Source organism: Taurulus bubalis, assembly GCF_910589615.1.
Source record: "Taurulus bubalis genome assembly, chromosome: 13".
NCBI classification, from domain to species: domain Eukaryota; kingdom Metazoa; phylum Chordata; class Actinopteri; order Perciformes; family Cottidae; genus Taurulus; species Taurulus bubalis.
The window spans coordinates 13,903,981-13,923,922 of NC_136601.1; the positions used below are offsets into that span (position 1 = coordinate 13,903,981).

The following is a 19,942-nucleotide window of genomic DNA, read 5'->3' on the forward strand; positions in this document are numbered from 1 at the left end:
GTTGTCGGATTTAAGTGCCGCCGTTGATGCACAAATCCTCTCCAATCTTGTTGTTGGAAACATCTCTCCCATACCAAGACAGATAGATGAGGCAATCTTTGTAATCCTGTGCTGGGCCCAGCTCTGTGTACATCTGAGTGGTAAGAGACACGTTGCATTTCAAGTGTTGGACATATTAGTTCTGGGGGAACGTAATTTTTAGGAGACAGGGTTGCATATAAACACAGTACTTATTGTTGTCTATGGTGCATATTCAAAATATTTTCTCTGAATCCGAGAAACATTGCAAGCGAGGGACATGAGACTACATCTGCCCGGAGTGTAGAATTCTCAATCACCAACCAACAACTGTTTTGGAAGACATTCTGCTTAGAATTGGCTTGATTTAGTCAGCATATTCAGAACAACATGTGCCTTCTTGATTAAATCAGTCGCCTTGTTTATTCTAATCTTCTTTCCCCAGAAGTCTAACCGCCACCCAGTGCAAATCGCATCTGTGAAAAAAAAAAATCATTTTAGAGAACAAAAACATCACAATTGCTTCCTAGTGGTACATTCATTTTGCTGGACAAAGTATTAACTCCAGTGAGACTCCAGCGCCTGCCACCGCTTTGTAGCGTCCCAGGTTGGATTATCTGTTTGGACAGGGTGGTTACAGTATGCAATGGCAAAGTGAACACGTCACACAGGTTGAAACTTCATCAGTGACCTTGTCAGTGTTTTTCTACATTATAGAAAAACACCTGCTAGAAATCGAAACCGAAAAGAAGCAGTACCAATATAAGTTCCACAGGAAAGGGGGTTACTAATAACCTATAGATAATAATTATTGTAACATTTGCACAAATAAGATCTCGCTTATCAGCCGACTCCCTTTCCAGTCATGTGAGGTATGATTAATTGCCTGTGTAATATCGGGAAGTGTGCAGCCTTAGATGTCTGAATGGAGGTTTTAGTTCTAAACTTAAGAGTCAAGTACAGAGACTTAAGTGTCACAGAGAGATGACTTTTAATGTGGTAAGGTTACAACAGAAACAGTGACAATGGCTGAGGAGAGATCACAGTGGTCTTTAACTACATGCAATACATTCTCTCTTAAGATACATGAATATAATAACATGGAATACAAGTATATTCTTCAAACTGCACTCTGAGTCTCCCTTGAAGTGATTTAGTGCTAAACTACAAACATACATGGACATTTCCAGAATTAACTATTGGTTAAACTTCAGTGTGGTGGGATGCAGAGGTTATTGTTGAACTCAAACATCTGTGATATAAATTGTTAACTCGATAACTCCACAGCACAGTTGTACTTGCAGTATCAATATTCAGATACACTGGCCTTTGCTGGCTCCTGGTGGTGGAATATAGTACTACACTGCTCGTTTGACTTATGACTTGACCATCGGTTTATTTTTCTTTGAGGATTTTCGATTCTAGATTATGACACAATTATGACACAGTATATTGTGACATCAGAATCAGCTTTAAAGGGAAACTACGCCGATTTTCAAAATGCTCAAGACAGTTAAAAAAAGACAAGAATGTTAAAACTCAAATTAGTGATGCCATCAGGTATAAATTAACTCAATAGACTATTAATAGGGAAATGCATATGTTACAGATGACACTGTGAACACTACAATAGGCTTCAAAATCAGTCGCCCATTCATAGAGTAGCGCCAGACTGTCATACTTGAGAAGTTGGCGAGAGAGAGAGAGAGAGAGAGAGAGAGAGAGAAAGAGAGAGAGAGAGAGAGAGTTAAGAGAGAAAGAGACATTGAAATAACATATTTAATTATTTGTTATACTAAATTATTTAAACGAATTTGACTAGTATTTTGTACATATGGCTAAAAATAACATGCATACATGCATACATACATACATACATAGAGTAAGACACATGTTGTATTGATTTAGTTTTGAATGTGCACATTGTGCAGTCTCAACAGAGGGGTTTCCGTCTGCATCGGAAGATGTGTAGAGTTTCTTCTGTCCTGATGTAAACGAGGAGTTAGTTCCACCATTGAGCCATGATAGCAGGCAGTGAGACTCGTCCTCCTCACACCGGGATCCCTGCTCGTTAACTCCTTCCCGGGCCCGCAGCTCATGCAGCCTCGGCAGGACTGTCAGCTAAATCCTCTCAGGTGTAGCTCTGCACGGCGCAGGCTCCGCCCCCAACCGGCTGTGACCGGACTGTCAGAAGAACAGGAAGACTCCTCTCTAGCTGAAGACGCAGTCGCTTCCCCTGTCCCCCAAGGGGTTAAAAAGTTAACTAAACTTGCAGCAGTCATGGAAACTAATTTAGGAGACGCAGTCGGGCCAAGTCATCCGTAATACCGACCCGCCGCTCGTGTCACAGTCGCCGAAACAACTCGTGGAAGTGGAAAGAGTTTTTTTGTTTTTTCTTTCCGCGGAGACTTTACCTACTGTAGCCTAGCTAAAGCTAACGGCTAGCTTACTTACTGCCGCATATTCTCGGGACTGATAATTGTTTCAACATTGTTTCAATCTCCGGGTTGTGTTCCACGTGGATAAAGTCACTGGTAGAAGCAATTCTCATTTGTATTATACACACGCAACAGATTGTTTTTGTACTTTACGTGCCGACGACGTGGGGCTGTGCTTTGAATTTCCCTCCGTCAGAGATCCAGACTGGCGGCTTAGCGAGGGGCTCGGTCCGTTGGCTTTCTACCAAATAATTAGCAGCTCTGAGCTAATTGTGGCTGAGGGTACTAGCTTAGGCCCAAGGGGAATTAACGGGTGGCTTCTTCGTAAAATTAAGAAACATCGTGGGAGGAAGTGGATTTTTTTCTTCTTCTACATTTGAGTGAAGGGAGATTACCGCCAATTCAAGGAAACGGATTAAGTTATAAATATGGATCCACACACGGGGAACTCTGCCTCAGCTGCTGGTCCCAAGAAGGACAAGAAATCAAAGAAGAACTACGAGGATGGAGATGGGAAAAAGAAATTTGTGAGTATCCCACAGGTTCAACTTGTTGCACCTTTCATGATCTGTTTGGGTACTTGGGCTAAAAAAAAGTGTCCCTCTCACTTCACATATGGTCTCATTTGCTTCCCCAATGTTTCAAGTGGAGCTACAAAGCAAGAAACTGCCACCGTACCTGTTATTACTTTCACCCCGTAAAGCTGTGCACCAGCTGTCTATATAGCCTGAAGTGCAGATAATGCATGATTTAGGTCAAAGTAAGTGACAACATATGAGGAACTAGCTGCCCTCCAACTTTGAAGACTTGTAACGGGAATGTTGCAATACCTCAACGACTCACTTGCAGTTTTTTACATTTGAAAAATTGAGACATCCATTTTTACAATCATATATATTTGTATTATTATATTTGTTGTATAAAGATAATACTGCATGTCTTATAAACACTATAAAAGACATGAAAATATTTAAATAGAACGGTGTCAAACGATTCAATGGTAAGGTGGGGCATTTGTACATTACATTTTCTCAAGGTGACTTAATTATGATGACATCATGTGGTCTCGGTCTACTTTGCTGCGCCAGCATGTGTGATTCAGTCTGGTGTCTTGATGGGAGCAGAGCAGTAAGAGTCACCAGTAGTTGAGCCCGTCATCAGCCAGCGCACACTGTTGTGAAACATGACCCCTCGCTCATGTCTAGCAACAGGGGAAAACTGATATTGTACCCACTGACAAATGGTCACCATAGTGGATGCACAGAGGACACATCTGGTCGCTGAGTAAACAATGACCACACACACACACACACACACACACACACACACACACATATACACACATATACACACACACTCTCATGCACACTTACTTTCAGAGTGTTTTCAAGCCCTGTATGTGTCCCTCTCAGAAGCCCCCTCATTTAAAATACGAGGTGTTTTATGTCCCATTGACGGGAACAACAGAAATGGTTCCTAACGACACACATTTATATTGACATACAGAGCACTTTGTTTAGGCTTTTATGCCAAGCAGTATTAGTAGGATTTTGTGCAGTTAATGGTCTTTGTTACAGGCATGGTATTGATTACAAGATGGATTAGTGGAGTTGGGAAAAGCTGTCCAGGCTGTATGCTCTTGTGCCTTTTGAAAACGGAGACAGAAATATATGAAAATAAAGAGAGAATTTTATGAATGGCATATTGATACAGTAGTGCTATTGCACACACAGGTTTAGGTAGGGCTATAAGTAAATATGAGTCACAGACAGAAATCAATTATGCAATGTGTCCTGAGATAACGATACATGCGTGAGTCTTTTTGAGCGTCATTCTGTCCGATAGTGTGAGTGCGTGTCTGCCCCCTAAGAACAAGCTTTGTCCTTGACTTAGCTAACTCTAAAATGTAAAGCTATTCTGGCAGATTTTTATGTAACACCAGGATCGGAGTTCAGAAAGAGGTTAAGCAGTGTAGAATTGTGTACTCGATCCACTATTTTCTGTGGCATTAAGTCATCTATGAGTTCATCACTCTTCACTTTCGCTGCTTCTCAGACATACCAGTGATAATAACATGATGAGCTATGTACCACTGAATGACGTGTGTATTGTCTCCAGGCCAGCTTGGTATTTGGTATACCAACCCAAAATCATCTGTGTGCGAGTGTCTCGCTGTTTTCCCATCTGGGACAGAATGAAGCAGCGTGGGTGGGTCATCCAGTTTTAGTCATCCTCTCTCTCTTTTTTTTAATTTTTTTTTTTTAGTTAAAAAATATTTTTAATACGTGTGTTATTGGAATAATTTTACTAAGATAAACTAGATTTGGCATTTAGACAAATTCTTGCAGCATGACACATTTTTGACGAATGGACATTCTTGTACTTTTGTATGAACTCACCAAAATAAGTATCTATATGTTCACCATTCAGTATATTACATGTTGCGTAACCCCAAAATCACTTCCTGTAATGTTTACTTTGGCTCAACGCCACAAAAACATGTAAACTGTATTGGTGTAATGTGCCCTGCGGTATGTTAGCATGCCTGTAAGCCTGAGCATGTTTGTGTCTCAGTTCACATACTGGGTGTTTTTTCTTTTTTGACATAATGTAACCTTCACAGGAATGCCTAACAGGATTTGCTGTGCTGACATGTAGCTTTGTAACTGAGCATGACCCATATATTTAGTTTGAAGCCAAAAGCAGGTCATTTTTGCTGTGTATTCCTCCCTGAAGCGCTATCTGTGTTCTTCAGGCCCAAAGAGAAAGGATCAGCATCCTTAGATGTTGTTGACATAAATGGGCTGGCTCAACCCAGCAGGCAGGCGCAGTGTGGATTAGCCAGGGATCACTGCCTTGGACAGATGTTTTGAATACAAGGTCAATTGTAGATCAGATTCTCTCTCTGGGACAGCTTGTTATATTTGGCAGGTTCTCTGTTTTATAGGTGAGAGGTTGGCTAAAAACTGGATGTTTGTTTCCCGGCCTTGAAATTAGTTTACAAGGAGATCAATATTTGGAGTGAGTTGTATAACTTGAGCATGTTCTCCTGGTGCTTGTGGGACATTTCATTAAGATCTTTATAGTTATTTGCTTGTTATTGGCCTTTGATATTGTCATTTCAATCAAGCTGTGTCAGTGGTATATACAATTATTTTGCAATTGGAAAGAATATTGGCCATTCTGACAATTGAAAAATTAGAATTATCTTCACAGTTTTTAATCTAACTGTGTCAAACTGTGTTTAAGCGGCACATGCTTTTCTCTCGTTGGAAAATATGCTGGCTTGCTCAAGCATGCAACCTACCTCAACCTACCAGTTGGATTACTTCTGTCGCGTTACCAAATGATAAAGGAAGTGATTTGATCGGACTTCTCCAGGATGGTAATGAGGATATTGTGAATGTTGACTAACAATAGGAAAATATATGGAAATAAAACATTTAGATGGATACACAAATTGTAATTGGATTGTAGCACCCTGCATTTCACATGAGTTTCACAGTTTTACTGTCATGATATAGAACGTGATGTATACAATATATTCTTTATTATTGGTCCCACCCTTCAACTGAAGTAATGCATGTGTTTCAGCCTCAGAGGAGAACCACACTATAATTAAACACTGTCAGTCATGACAAGAGCAACCAAAAACACTAAATTAAATTATGGGGTAGTTGTTTTCCTCTGTCTCACTTGTATGCAGTGTTGTATTTTGGGATGCTGCCCAAGTTGTTGCCAATGGGCACGGATTTAAGCGTTGAATACAAGTTAACATGTTGGTGTATATCATGATTTATAGCAAAGGTGAGTGCACCTTCCTTCAAGCATAACAACTTGTGCCTGCATGCGCCTCTGTGCAGCAGTGCACTTACTTCCTGGGGGAACCACCTCCGCAAATGCTTAATATAAAGTAAGACTACAAATTAAGCCAGTAAGGTCACGACTCTTTAGTCACACAGACTGAGTCAAGTAAGAGTCAAGTGGAGTAGTTAAAAATTAGCGTTGTTGCGCAGTGGGTCTCTTTTGACCTCTTGTTATGTATGTCTTTTCTAGTCACACAGGCGTGCACACACAGGCGTGCACACACAGGCGCACACACAGGCGCACACACATGCACACAGTTTCCTGTACTCTATATCTCAGGGGAAGAAGAGCATACTGTGAGCTGAAGAATAGGATGACTGGGTGCCAGCGTGAAACTGGAGTGGTTAATGGACTGCTTGTGGCAGAGGCCTCTTGGCTCAGAGTGAACAGGAACATTTTAGAGAGCCAGGTTGAGCAAGGGAAAGCAAGTGAGCCATCAGCGAGTAGAAACTGGAGGAGACAGAGAGAGGAGAAGAGTGGGTGACATAAAGAAAAAGTGAGTGGGAAAGAAGCTATAAAACAGAAAGGAGACTAAGGAAGGTAGAAAATGTGCAGTCAACGATAAAAACAAGTTACAGGTTTAAGGTTAATTCTCTATGGTTCAAAGGCATGTTGCTCATGTTGTTTATTGGTTGTCACTGATAAAAGGTGTGTTGCATAATAATTGATGTGGATAGAAGTGCAACATGAATGCACAAGGAGCAGGTCTTCATTGTTATTCCTAGTGGTTCTATACATTGTTAATTTAATGAGATGTGTATTTACTTTATAATTGATTTATTGTATTTAATTTGAGATACCTAGCTCAAGGCTGTCGTCATTCACTCTGAAACTAGACTATTGATGTCTGATGTCTGGACTATGTCCAGACATCAGACATGTATCAGACAGTGATAAAATGGAATAAAGACACTCTTTGGAATAATCTGACATGGATGAGCATACTGTTTAACATAGAGGGCTCAGTTAATTCAGTCCTTACTGTACTTTACAGATAAAAAATAAATAAAAGATGAGGACTGAGTTTGGTTTGATCTGAAGCCCGTTCTTACTGGATCTGAGGGATCTGAGTTCTGTAATGCAAGCCCTGGTGCATGCACACTAGGGCTGCAACTAACGATTATTTTAATAATCAATTAATCGGTTGATTATTTTTTCGATGAATCGGATAAAAAAATGTTTTTATCAAAAAAGCGTTCATTTCCAACCCTTTATTCAAAAACAGAAGTGACAGTGCAAAACATCTTCAGAAAGTGCACAAACAGGTTGCTCCTTGAACATCCCTGAGCTGTTAATTAAAACAACAAAATGGACTAACACTAAAAACATACACATCTATGCTTTACATCTGCCAAATGTGAGCCCTTTTTACTGTAATTGATCCCTCCAGAGGCTGCCTTTACATACCCTGCTTTATCAATATGTATGAAATACTGGGACAGAGGGAAGCTGTACTGCTACATATAGAGCGTCCTCTTCCTTAAACTCTTTCATTCTGGGTCTCTTATGATCACGACGTCACATTGTTGGCTAAGCCCAACGACGTGATTTGCTTTATTCTACTTTGAGTAAAAAAAAACACACAACCTGCAGCCAGATCCGCCGGTTTAACGTTAACGAGTGACAGCGTGAACTGAAGCAGACCGGGGGGTGACGGCATGTTTCATCATGTTACGTTTTTTTACAAGCAAGACTGAACTGTAACGGAACATAAAGTAACTTTAACGACAATACACAACCAAACACGTTAGCTAACGCGATAGCAAGCTGACTAGCTTCCATTAAAAACAAGTTTGAGGAACATGAAGACGCTGATTGGCCAAGACTCGGCTTGTCAAAGATCTTCTATTTTTGAGAACATCACAACCTCAGCTTTTCTCGTGTCTCACTCCAATCTCAGAAACGCTGGCCGGCCAGTTGCTCTGCGCCGCTCTTTTTTTTTTTTCTTCTCCGCGACTTATTGCCCGGCGTAATAATCGCGCGACACAACGAATCGATAATGAAATTCGTTGCCAACACTTTTGATAATCAATTTTTATCGATTCGTTGTTGCAGCCCTAATGCACACAAAGGAATGCAGCCATTACACCACATAAATACTATACTTATGTGGAGTCTCACCTTTACCTGTTCCTTGTTCCTCTTTACAATTGTCTTATTGAGCCTTTGTCTGCTTATATTACTTCAAATTGCTGATGGCTGTGTAGTTTTAAGACTCCTCACAGATGGATAGTCACTAGATCCATTTAATGATGGTGGTCCTAGCATGTTGCTTTCAGCTACAAAGTCTTCATACCTCCAGTGAGTAATCCGCCCACCACTACAAACACAAGCAGGGAATTTCCTGGTAACAAGACAAAATACAACCTTGATGGATTTACTCAGACTGCTGAAGAGTCACATTAACATTGCTGAATGTTTTAATTAATTTGTATAGGGATTGTGAATTGTGTCCCTCCTTTCTTACATTGATCTGACACTGTCTTGTGGCAACTGTGAAACAAATAGCTTTATTTGAGACAAAGAACCCCCTTTTCTATACATACAAACAATGTCAAGTATTTAATTATGCTAAAAAGAGACATTCCCACATATTTAAAATGTTTTTTTATTATCTCCAAACATTTTTTATCTCCGAACAACAGGAATTCGAGGGAAATATTACAATATTCTGAATATCTTTATCACAATGTAAAGTTTAGGACTGAGATGAAAGTCCAAAATTATCATCAATTGCAGGGCCTAGTACAATTCCATATTTTTGGATCGAAGACTTAATCCATATTGCCCATTCAGACTAACTAACGACTGTCTAAAGGAGCAGCCATGCAGTTACTTTTCTGTTTCGTGTTACCATGACCAATTCTCAGGAGGCCGAGTTGGTGTTGTTGTCTACTGTGACTTCAGCAGTATTCCACATGCTTAAGAGGGAAGTGTTTTTTCAACGACTGCTGCTGTCATTCTGTCACTTCATCAGCTAACTGATCAGACATGTTCTTGTGCTAAGTTAAGTCCTACAGTGGCAAAGCATGACATTGAATAGACATTAATGGTACATGTTTGTTGAAGAACGGATAAAGAGAAGAGTTGGGTCAATTGACAGCTAACTTATACTCTGTATAAAACAGTGGGTGTCACAACTTCCCCTTGTCCTTTTCAGATGGTGTAGCTATGTGTTTTTTGTTTTGCTTTGTTTGTGCATAAAATCATTTCTTGCGGTCTATGCCTGCTTAGTAGTGTGTCATATTCCACCATGTATGTGTTTAGTGTGATATGGGGAAGCTGTTTCTGTTTCTTTGTAATGCTTATTTCCCCTTAGGCCTACTCAGAAAAATTATGTAGCCTGAAGCTATTGCATATTTACCACTGTCATTTTCACTTGCTCAGATGTTTGTCTCCGGCCTTCACAAGGTAGAAGTACCTGTTTATGTACCTTCATAAGGTACATAAACAGGCTAGTCCAGACAATGGTCTGTCTTTTGTTTTGTTTACTCTCATATCTTTTACTCTAAAGTGCCTCCTCTTTGCACCTTATTGCAGAGTTGGATAAATGTTGCTCCTTTTTCAGCAGGGGTTGTCTGTTCAGTGGAAAGAAATGAAAATACGGAGCAACATATTTGTTTTGTGCTTAAACTATTCAAACCTCCTGGGTGTTCACCTATTGTTCGCATGCTCATTTTGTCAGCGGTTCAATCGAAGTTCTCCTTACTTTTTCTAGTTGCATTTGTGTGTATGCGTGCACACACATACACTCGCAGGCAGATATGTCAGCGCTTCCACCCTTTTTATTATTTCTAAAATTCTGTAGGTTGCAACAGGAAGTTGTGCAAAAATAACGAACAGTATACTTCCTTATGCGTCCCCATTATTGCTTACCCTTATCTCTTTCCTTCTCTCCTTTCCATCCATTGTGCAAGATGGTACCAGTGGTCTACTAAATATGTTTTCACACAACCCGCTCTCAAATGTTTTGGAGGTCTGGATGCCTTCGAGGCCTGGATGATGTTAAAACATAGAGCAGATTCTTTATCATAAGAGCCTAATGGATCGGGGTGAAACATTCCAGACTGGAGATGCATAACTCAGAGTAACTGTGTTATCCTTAGTGTATCAGGACATCGTTTCTGCTTTTTTAACTCTTTGAGGACTCCATATTGAAATTGGCTCACTTCTATTGTAATGGGTAGTGGCATACATCTCAGATGGAAGAGGTTGTAGTGTTGTGACCTCGGCCCTGAGTGGAACTTCCACTTCCACTGATTTTGTTAGTCAACAAAATGTCAAGTTCATTATTATTTAGTAATAGTATATTGTATTTATTGTTTTCCTTGTTGCCTTCAATCCAATAAAGCATACTGTATTCAATTGAAGTAATATAACAAAATCCTCGAATTAGATTAACTTGAGCGAGGGAATATTTGTAATTTTTGATTGAAAAAGGTTGCAGGCTGCAGCGCCTTGGCAGCTGAATGGTTACAGTGCATATCACATAACCGGAGTGTCGACAGTTCGATTCCAGCTATTGTTGTCATACCCTTCTGTCTCTTCCCCATTTCCGGTCTGCTGCTTCACTGTCCAATCAAGGCAAAAATGCAAAAAAAGTTACAGGCTAATCGTCTAGTCCATACACTCTATCAACAGATTTGTACGCCATTGACTGGATACACTATTTTGAATTCCCCTTATATAATTCTATAATGGGGAAGCCTGCAACATAATTTGCTTTGTGCTTTCTAACTGCAGCATCTCTGATTAGCTTTCTACTCTGGTGCTTGTTAAAGACAGAACTGCTGAAGCAGCATATCGTTGGCCTTCAAGCATTTTGAAGGGAGTTTCCCAGTTTGTATACACTAGTAATCTCTGCCACTAGGAAGCAGAGATGTGGATATACCTCTAGACCAGGGGTGGGCAAACTTTTTGGCTCAGGGGTCACATTGAATAAAAAAATTTGACAGACGGGCCGGGCCAGTATCAGATGGATGGAGAGTGTTTGTGTGAACCTGTCACGGGAGGACAATGTTGCGGACCCAAATGCAGACCACATGAGAGTATGAGTATCTGGTAAAACAGATTATTGGAGCCAAAGGGAAGGTGGGGAGCCTGTGGTCCGCCACAGGGGGTGCTGGGCGGTGTGAGACCCGTGGCTCTACACTGGACGACGGCGAGGCCGGCAGGGGGCGGTGTGAGAATATAACGTAAATGACTCAGCTTTTTTGTTCAACTCGCTGGTTAAATCTTCATCAATTTGTTCTACACGCCAAGTCACTGTTCTGCGTGATAAACTAAATTTTTCAAATTTGTTTTTGCTCTCTGGACATAAGAGACCTGCTGTTTCTATCATACATTCTTTCAAAAACTCTCCTTCAGAGAAAGACTTGCTGACTTTTGCTAATTTGAATGCTAGCAAAAAACTTGCCTTGGTGCTTGATTCCTGTATAGCAGTTTGGCGGAGAAATTTATTTTGCTGACTCTTTAAATTGGCTGCCAACCTCTTAGCAGTAGCCGCCCGTTCTGTCGTTGACTGTTGGCTAGCATAGTTAGCATGCTTGGCGGAAAAGTGGCGGCTAATATTGTATTCTTTGAATACTGCAATGGTTTCTTGGCAAATAAGACATACTGCCTCTGATCGTACTTCGGTGAAAAAATACTTTGCAGTCCACTCATTAAAGACTCTGCACTCACTGTGGACTTGTCTTTTCTTGGGTCCACTCATTGTGACAGAAGGGATCAATGCAGGAGGATGGCAGGAGGCTGGCAGACAGAACCCTATATGTCACATGACATGAGCGCGCAGGGTGGCGTAGTTCTGTGGGTCGAATGTGGTTAGTGATGTTAGTTATACTGAAGAAAAATACTCTGCATGCAGCTGTCAGTTCATTTTACAACTCTAAAACTGTTGTAGTACAAACCCTGTCTCCGGCAACAGAAAGTGATTCATATTACCGTAATTCTTCTAAAGTTAACGCTTTACGACATAATTAAAAAGGATTCTGACCTCTAAGAAGTGGAGCTTTTCAGTGGTTTGCGGTATATTACGGTAATAAAAAAAAAAAAAAAGTGTCGCCCTTGTCTGTGGGATCAGTGGGGGAGGGGGTGGAATTGACCAGCGCAGCACAGCAAGTGTTGCGTGTCGCTCTAGTTCAGCAGAACACGGCAGGCAGCGGTCCGCACGGCGCGTACAAACTGCTGTAACGCCTCTCTGTTCCCAACTTGATTTTCCCAAAGCACGATGACCACAACAGACCAGCGTTGATGTTTCTTCATGCTTATTTATTGCACAGTGCTCTTTTAGGCTTTTCGTGTGTGTTATTCTGCAGCAGAGCCGTGTGCGCAGCAGAAGGCATTACAGCGGTCTTTCTGCTGCAGCAAAACACACACACGAAAAGCCTAAAAGAGCGCTGTGCAATAAATAAGCATGAAGAAACATCAACGCTGGTCTGTTGTGGTCATCGTGCTTCGGGAAACTGAACTTGGGAACGGAGAAGCGCTACAGCGGTCTTTACTATAGCTTTTTTTTTTTTTTAATGTTATAATAATTATAATACTCGGCTGGCCGGATTAAAATGCCGGATCCGGCCCGCGGGCGGTAGTTTGCCCACCTCTGCTGACTGATCCTCACAGATATGAATGCTCTTGACTGCGTTACCTATATTGTATATCGGGGTTTTGTTCGGATGATAGTGTCAATCCTCCTGCGACTCTCCCCAGTCTACCCCTGATAGATTACAGCTAATCTCAGACTGCTCTGAGTATCTCAACACCATGACTGTATACAGCATGGGCCTTTGTGCTGCACTCACCGCTGAGTGTCTGAGGGCAGCAGTTTATTTCTATATAGAGGAAGACATTAAGACATTCAAGGCTGTGGAAGAAATTAAGCTGCTGGACACGCGTGCACAATCAGCGGTGTCTTGGCAAGGAGTCTAGGAAACTAAGTTTAACCTGAAATCTGTCATTACTTCACATTAAAATCACTTGGTGAGCTGATGTATAGCAGAGGCTTTAGTGCCATATTCCTGTAACAAGTAGATGGGACTGTCTCTGACCACAGGCAATAGCAATAATGTAATAAACATGGATAAATCCCAAGTAAAGCTTAGCAATATTTAAGGTTCTCACTGAACAGAACTCTGGTATTTGCTCGTGGTACATCTTTCAAATCTACTGACAACATCCAGTTGTAAATGTCCAAATGATATTTAAAATAAGTAGAATGAGTAGACCACTAAACTAACTAATGGTAATTTGAGAGTATCTTTGCTGGAAATACAGAAATGTAAAAAGCAAATACAGTGTTTCCCCTAGGTTTACAGCTTCGGGAGGGGGGGGGGACACGACGGACATACTGCATAGTGATACCTCACAGTACTAGTGACTCCATCTGTGCTTTTATAAACAATAGAATAAAGAGAATTGCAATCGCTTTCAAGTAAACCAGATCGCTCCATCAGACTAAAAAAAAAGAAAAGTGCTATCACTGTGTTTAGAAAATTGAAAATAAAGTCATAAAGCAGTAGCTCTCCCCCGACTGCGTGGCCCAGTGCATGATGGGAAACGCCTGGCTCGCCACATCAGAGAGTTGATTGGCTCTTAGATCTGGCAGCAAACGCCACGTGTTGTAGAAAATCCTTATTTTATGTGTAGTTGTAATACTTAACGCTGGATTGTTGACTATTCGTCTCATGTTTAATCTTAAAACATATCTTGTGTGGTTGATAATACAAAATCTTATTTATATAACACACATCAAAACCAGTAGTAATGTATTTCACCGGCAGACATAAAAAGAACAAAGGATGCAGCTACACACACATTTCTTCATAAATATATATTTATAAACACGTATGAATAAATCCAAACGTGATCTGTAAACTACAAGTAGCTAAAAGATCGGAACTAACGGGAAGTATTTTTTTCTGTGACTTCCTGTGTCTACTTTGAAGGCAGCCTAGAACTGTCCGACTTGATCACAGTTTATTGACAACGCCTCCTGCTGCGGCCGCCTGCTCTCGTCTGGATTCCAGGCGATGCGCATCACTAACGAACGAGCCGCATCACTAACGAACGAGCCGCATCACTAACGAACGAGCCGCATCACTAACGAACGAGCCGCATCACTAACGAACGAGCCGCATCACTAACGAACGAGCCGCATCACTGCGGTTGCGCACGCAGGCCTGCTCCACAGGTGCACTGGGCTGTTTTGCCCAGCGCTTTTTTGCCAAGGCGTTTTTGAAGCGCCGCACTTTTAAAAGTCGCGTCTGGTGTGATCGCGCTGATAGCTTACACTAGTGATAGTTTACACTAGTGATAGCTTAAAGCAGCAAATCCCATTGTGAAAAGCACGCAACATATTTTTTGCCGCTCTCGTGTAAATATGATCAATAACATACGGCCGTTTAGTTTGTTTAATAACAGAACAAGGTATAGACCTGTTCTATAGGAACGAGAACCTTAAATGACTTTGGATATCTGCCGTTATAAAAACAATTACACGGGGGGCGGCAGGTTTTTTCAGGGGAGCGCCCCGCCCCCCTATTATAACGGTAGGGGAAACACTGAAATACATTTCCAATGACTCGGAATACAATTTGGTTATTGAGATCCATTTTGAGTCTCCATGGTTCCTGCTTGGACATTTGCTTAGTCAAATTCAAGAAAATACACTGTACAGATGAAGCAACAGGTTTGTGTTAAAAATGGAAACTACAAAATGGAATAAGTTATATTGTCATATGAGCGAATGTAATGTAGGTACATATAGTTATTGTTATTACCTCCCTTTTGGTTAGCAAGTGTGTATGTGCTTTTGGGTACTGCCTTGTATATAAAAAAAATTTTCAATCAGTCTGCATATTTTAGCAGTACACACCAAATAGACACGCCAAAACCCATAAAATGAGACAGAGTACCTTCTTTTACTCTCCCTCCTTAGCTAATTAAGAAGGGAGAGTGTACTAATTACTTGCATTGTTCTTTTGCCTTTTTTAAGTTATCAGTATGTAATGAGCTAGTCGTTGTTGGGCCTCTAAGCAACAATAGGAACAAACCCTGTCTCTGTTGATTCCGATGGTTGTAGTCAGCCGTAGGAGCATTGTAGCATCATGCTAAGTTACAGCATTGGCAGTGAACCATGACTTCTGTGGGCTTAATTGAATTGTGTGCTAATAGCGTAGCTGATTCAGCTCTGCTTTAACTCATCGGCCCTAGGGTCCCCTGATCAGGGCTGATGTTGATGTTCTACAGCTCATATGACCTTGATATGAATACCAGCCCCTATTGTCCTTGATCTCCAAAGAATCAGCAAATCCTTGCCTTTAAAAAAAGTGTGTGTGTGTGTATATGTATGTATGTATGTATGTATATATATATATATATATATATTTATGTTCTGCAGAAATATGATCAAAAGTCAAGAGTCTGATTTAAAAAAATAAAAATAAAAAAAAGAATCCTCGATCGCTCCCCAAGTTTTTTTTAATTGTATTTTCGGTGCCTTCCCATCATGCCACAGAGTAATCTGCACCTATTTAGAAAGATCAAGACCTAAAGCAATAATAAACACAATCAATGGCATTTTTTCAAGCCTTTCCAGTCCAAAAATCATGTTTTTCGGTTCAGAAATAGAAAAAAAAGCAATTTTGACCTGAATTGCTCGCACCATGACCATTGTGTACTTCAAATGACCGTCAGCGTGTGTCATTTGATGTGCCTCAGATGAGTCTGAGGCCCAATGAGATCGCAGGACCTCGAAACACGGAAGCAAAAATGGGAAAAAAAACTCCTGTTGCTTTTTCGCAGCTTGCGACGTCAATACTTTGCAAACACTACTGGAAGATTCGTACAGTCTCTACGGTTACAGCCGTGGTACTTTGAGCGAAATCAGCAGTTGTTAGGGGTACTAAATTAGTTAAATAGTGATAATCGTAGTTATAATCGTTAAATGTAGTCCATCGTTTTTCTTCTCACAAGGGTTTACAGTACTTTAGCCGTTTTCAATTTATTAGATCAGACCTGTGGATAATGATCTAGAAGCGTTTGAGTTTTTTAAAACTCACTTCCTCATTTCTGAAAAATCTGTAAAAAAATAGGCTCTGAGCCGATCTGGATCTCTCCTCTGTGAAACGCTTTTGTAAAATCTCCAAATTATTGGTTTACCATTTCACTTGTGTTGTTACATCTCCCTCCTGCTTTTATTTCCTACACACTGCTGTGTACGGTTGTTGGTGCGTGACGTGTTGTCTTTGTTGTTGTTGGGTTTGTTTTGCAGTCTCCTTGGTTTTGCTCTCCTACAAGCACTCCTTATAGAGGTGATATGTATTAGCTAAAAGTAATTTAAGTTTATTATTATATCATATATATATATATATATACAGTATATCTAAATATATTCCCTCCATAATTTTAGCAGAATGTGATGGAAATGCAGTGCATTGATGACTGATAAACAAACGGGTTAAATCTTTCCCAGCAAGTCTCCACTGTGTGTGTGTGTGTGTGTGTGTGTGTGTGTGTGTGTGTGTGTGTGTGTGTGTGTGTGTGTGTGTGTGTGTGTGTGTGTGTGTGTGTGTGTGTGTGTGTGTGTGTGTGTGTGAGAAGATGAGTATGAAACGGTAACGTTATAAATGTCAGCGTAGCAGTGCAGTATGTGTACAGTTTATGTTTCAGGGAAATAAATGCTACAACTAACCACACTTACCACAGCACCCCTGCATGCGAGGCACTAATCCTGTCGTCTAACAGAATATTTTTTATTTATTATTATCCCTACTTAGTAGGTTGTACTTATAAGAACCAAAAATGTCAAGTAAGATTTGTATTTAATTTCCATATGGTTGCGTTCTCCCTGAAAGCACTAAAATGAATTGCTTTATAACTCTTCATTGATGGGTGAATTTATTCATTTTTAAGTGATTTAATAGTTATAATTTTTATTAAATTTAACAAGACCATTAAACCATTTCCCAGGCCCTGTAAGTCCTTTTCTAGGGCACATTAGAAATGCATCATGCAACACCACACCATGGATATTGCATGTTGTATAGCACCGGTGGAAAAAGAGAATAGTGTAGAACTGCTGTCACAGTATCAGAGAATTAGTCTGTGGAACCAGTTCAGTCAGGGGAAAATTGCTATTTAATTGTTGACACAACCAATTTGTGACTGATGTAAATTACTATCATTCATTTGTGAGATGTGAATATTATTTTACTTCGTCAGTTTTAGGGGACAGACAGAGGGATGCAAAAAGAGAGACATTGCAACAGTGGCCTCCCTTGTTTTAAGGAGAAGTGGGTGTGGGTGGTCGGGTTTTGTGTTAACAACAGTAAACCAAGGACGAGGAGCAGTCATGCAGCAAACATGCCCCACTTGCACAGACATACAATCATGCTGTGCCTCACACAAAGACAATCAGTGCACTCGTATGCACCTTGAGTCACTAGGTCAGAGCGGCGTGTAGTAGGAGCATTAAAAAGTGCCACAAAGAAAAGATTGGATGTGAAAGAATTGGATGACGTCAAATTCAATGTGCTCCTAAAATATTGCATTGACTCTTTTTGGGAGAGTTTGTTTCTCCTTTTCATAGCAGGCTGCTTTGAAGTAACTAACCTGGCATGTATCAATAGGCAGGGTTTCTGTGAATAAACAACTCCAACATTATCATACCTTGTTCTTTTAGTACAATGCTCAAATAAGCCTGTACGTTAGATACACAATGTCTGTCTCACTTTATTTTTAGGGCAAAGTGAAGGCTTAAAAGTGGAAGGGAAGTTCTTTTTTTTCTTTTTTTCTTCTTTTTTTACCAAAGACGCCTGTTAACCAAACACACTTTTGTGCGTGTGCAATACTTGAGGGTTGTTGGTAATTTCCTGCTGAGGCATTATTCATCAGCCTCGCCTGGGTGTGCCTGCCCAAGTGCTGCTTCCCCGTTGTGATATCATACACTCTGTATGTAGCCGTGGCAACATTGTAAGCAACAATGACACACACTTCTCTGCAACTCCACAACTCTTAATGTTCGGTGGTCATAGGTTCTCATACAATAAAGATAGTACACTCATCTTTCCTCGAAACATTAACAGGAGGAATTGCCCACTGCCACACTCCATACACTCATGGCCTCACCTGCCTCCATCATCACACCCCTTACCCTCACCTATACTTTCTTTCAGACCTTGTCACACAATATTAATATTCAGAAATGTTACAACCCCAATACCATGCTACCCGGCATTACAAATAACAGAACACAAACTCATAACAATGGTCCATGGCCAATCCCCGGCTGCTACACATGATTTTATTTTTTTAGTACTGGACAATGGATGTTTGTGTAAAGCTACATAGTAATACCAAATTAAGACAAAGTGCAGGCAAGGCCAAGAAAGAATCAAAACCATTAAAATGTGATACTCTAATAGGCAGGGCTTGACACAAAGTCTTGCCTTGAGATAACTGATAAGTGACTGAAAACAAGAGTAAATCCAGCTTAACTTTGATTTAAGACTTCCAGTCCCCTCATTTGAACACAGTTAATTGCAAAGGCCTTCTCCCAGTGCGTCGCCACTTTCAGTACAACGTACTATCCAGTGGCTATAATCCTACTTTGATAAGAAAATGTGAATGGTCTCACTTTACTAGTGCCTCACAGACTTTAATTGGTCAGCATCATGGCCGATCTCAATTCTATCTGTAGTTTGTTCATCCCATTTATGTATAGGCCTAAATGGTCACTCCAAAGAGTTTTTTTAATTGGTTTTCAATGTAATACTCATGCCTCTATATGACCTACATCAGCAAACGAGTATCAGCGAGCATATTTTCTATTTCTATATATCCATTTGTAACACCTTCCATTTGTAATACCTTCATGCAGGTTCACCAGAAACTCCCTCAGCTCAGACTCCAGCGGGGCCTTGTGATGATTTTTTTTTATTAATATAAAAATATCTGTGGACACAACGGTGTTAGTATTTCTCAAGAATGTAGATACTAGAGGATACAAGGTTGACATTCCAATAATGATGGGATGATGTTCGCTTAATTAGGAAATCTAGCCCTGCAGTATCTGTCAAAAAAATCATATTTTCCCCTATTGTGCAGCCTAACCATTAACCTGGTGTTCATCAATCAAATGATCATCTGACAGAACTGTCGGTGCTGGACTCGTATGCCTGCAAAAGTGACCACTGTGCTTTCTGCCAGTCTGCATTTACCTGGTTTTCAATCTTCCTCAATTTACATAATCTCTCTCAACACTCTCGAGACCTGTGTCGAATATGTATGCACAGGCAGTTGCGTGTACGCACACACGCAGAGACATTTGTGACATGTATCATTATGTTGCTGTCACAAGCTAAATGCATCCGCTGATATACGTTCTCTTCAGCTGTTTTGTCCTAGAGACAGACAGACAGACCATTCCCTATTCTCCTTATCTTTGCTGCGTCCTTCAAGTCTTTAATCTCCCTGTGGAAAGCCTGTATGTTGTGTGGCAGTGGTTTGTCAGGGGTCTGCAGAGGGTCTGTCCGGCACAGAAACTTACAAAGCAACAATCAACGCACCTACGCATAGATGTGACATTTTTTAGGTACACTTTTCTTTTGACCCAGCCCCTA

General features: G+C 40.6%; 1 protein-coding gene across 1 annotated transcript in view; it reads left to right on the forward strand.

Moving 5' to 3' along the window:
• Nucleotides 1-2,884: 2,884 nt before the first annotated feature.
• The window catches only part of diaph1 (diaphanous related formin 1), a gene marked incomplete at its 5' end in the record, with an annotated part of 89,403 nt that continues 72,345 nt past the window's right edge, over nt 2,885-19,942 (forward strand). Inside the window, one exon of the mRNA XM_079228564.1 lies at nt 2,885-2,983. Coding sequence (XP_079084690.1) covers nt 2,885-2,983 — 99 coding nt within the window. The remainder of the gene's footprint in view (nt 2,984-19,942) is intronic.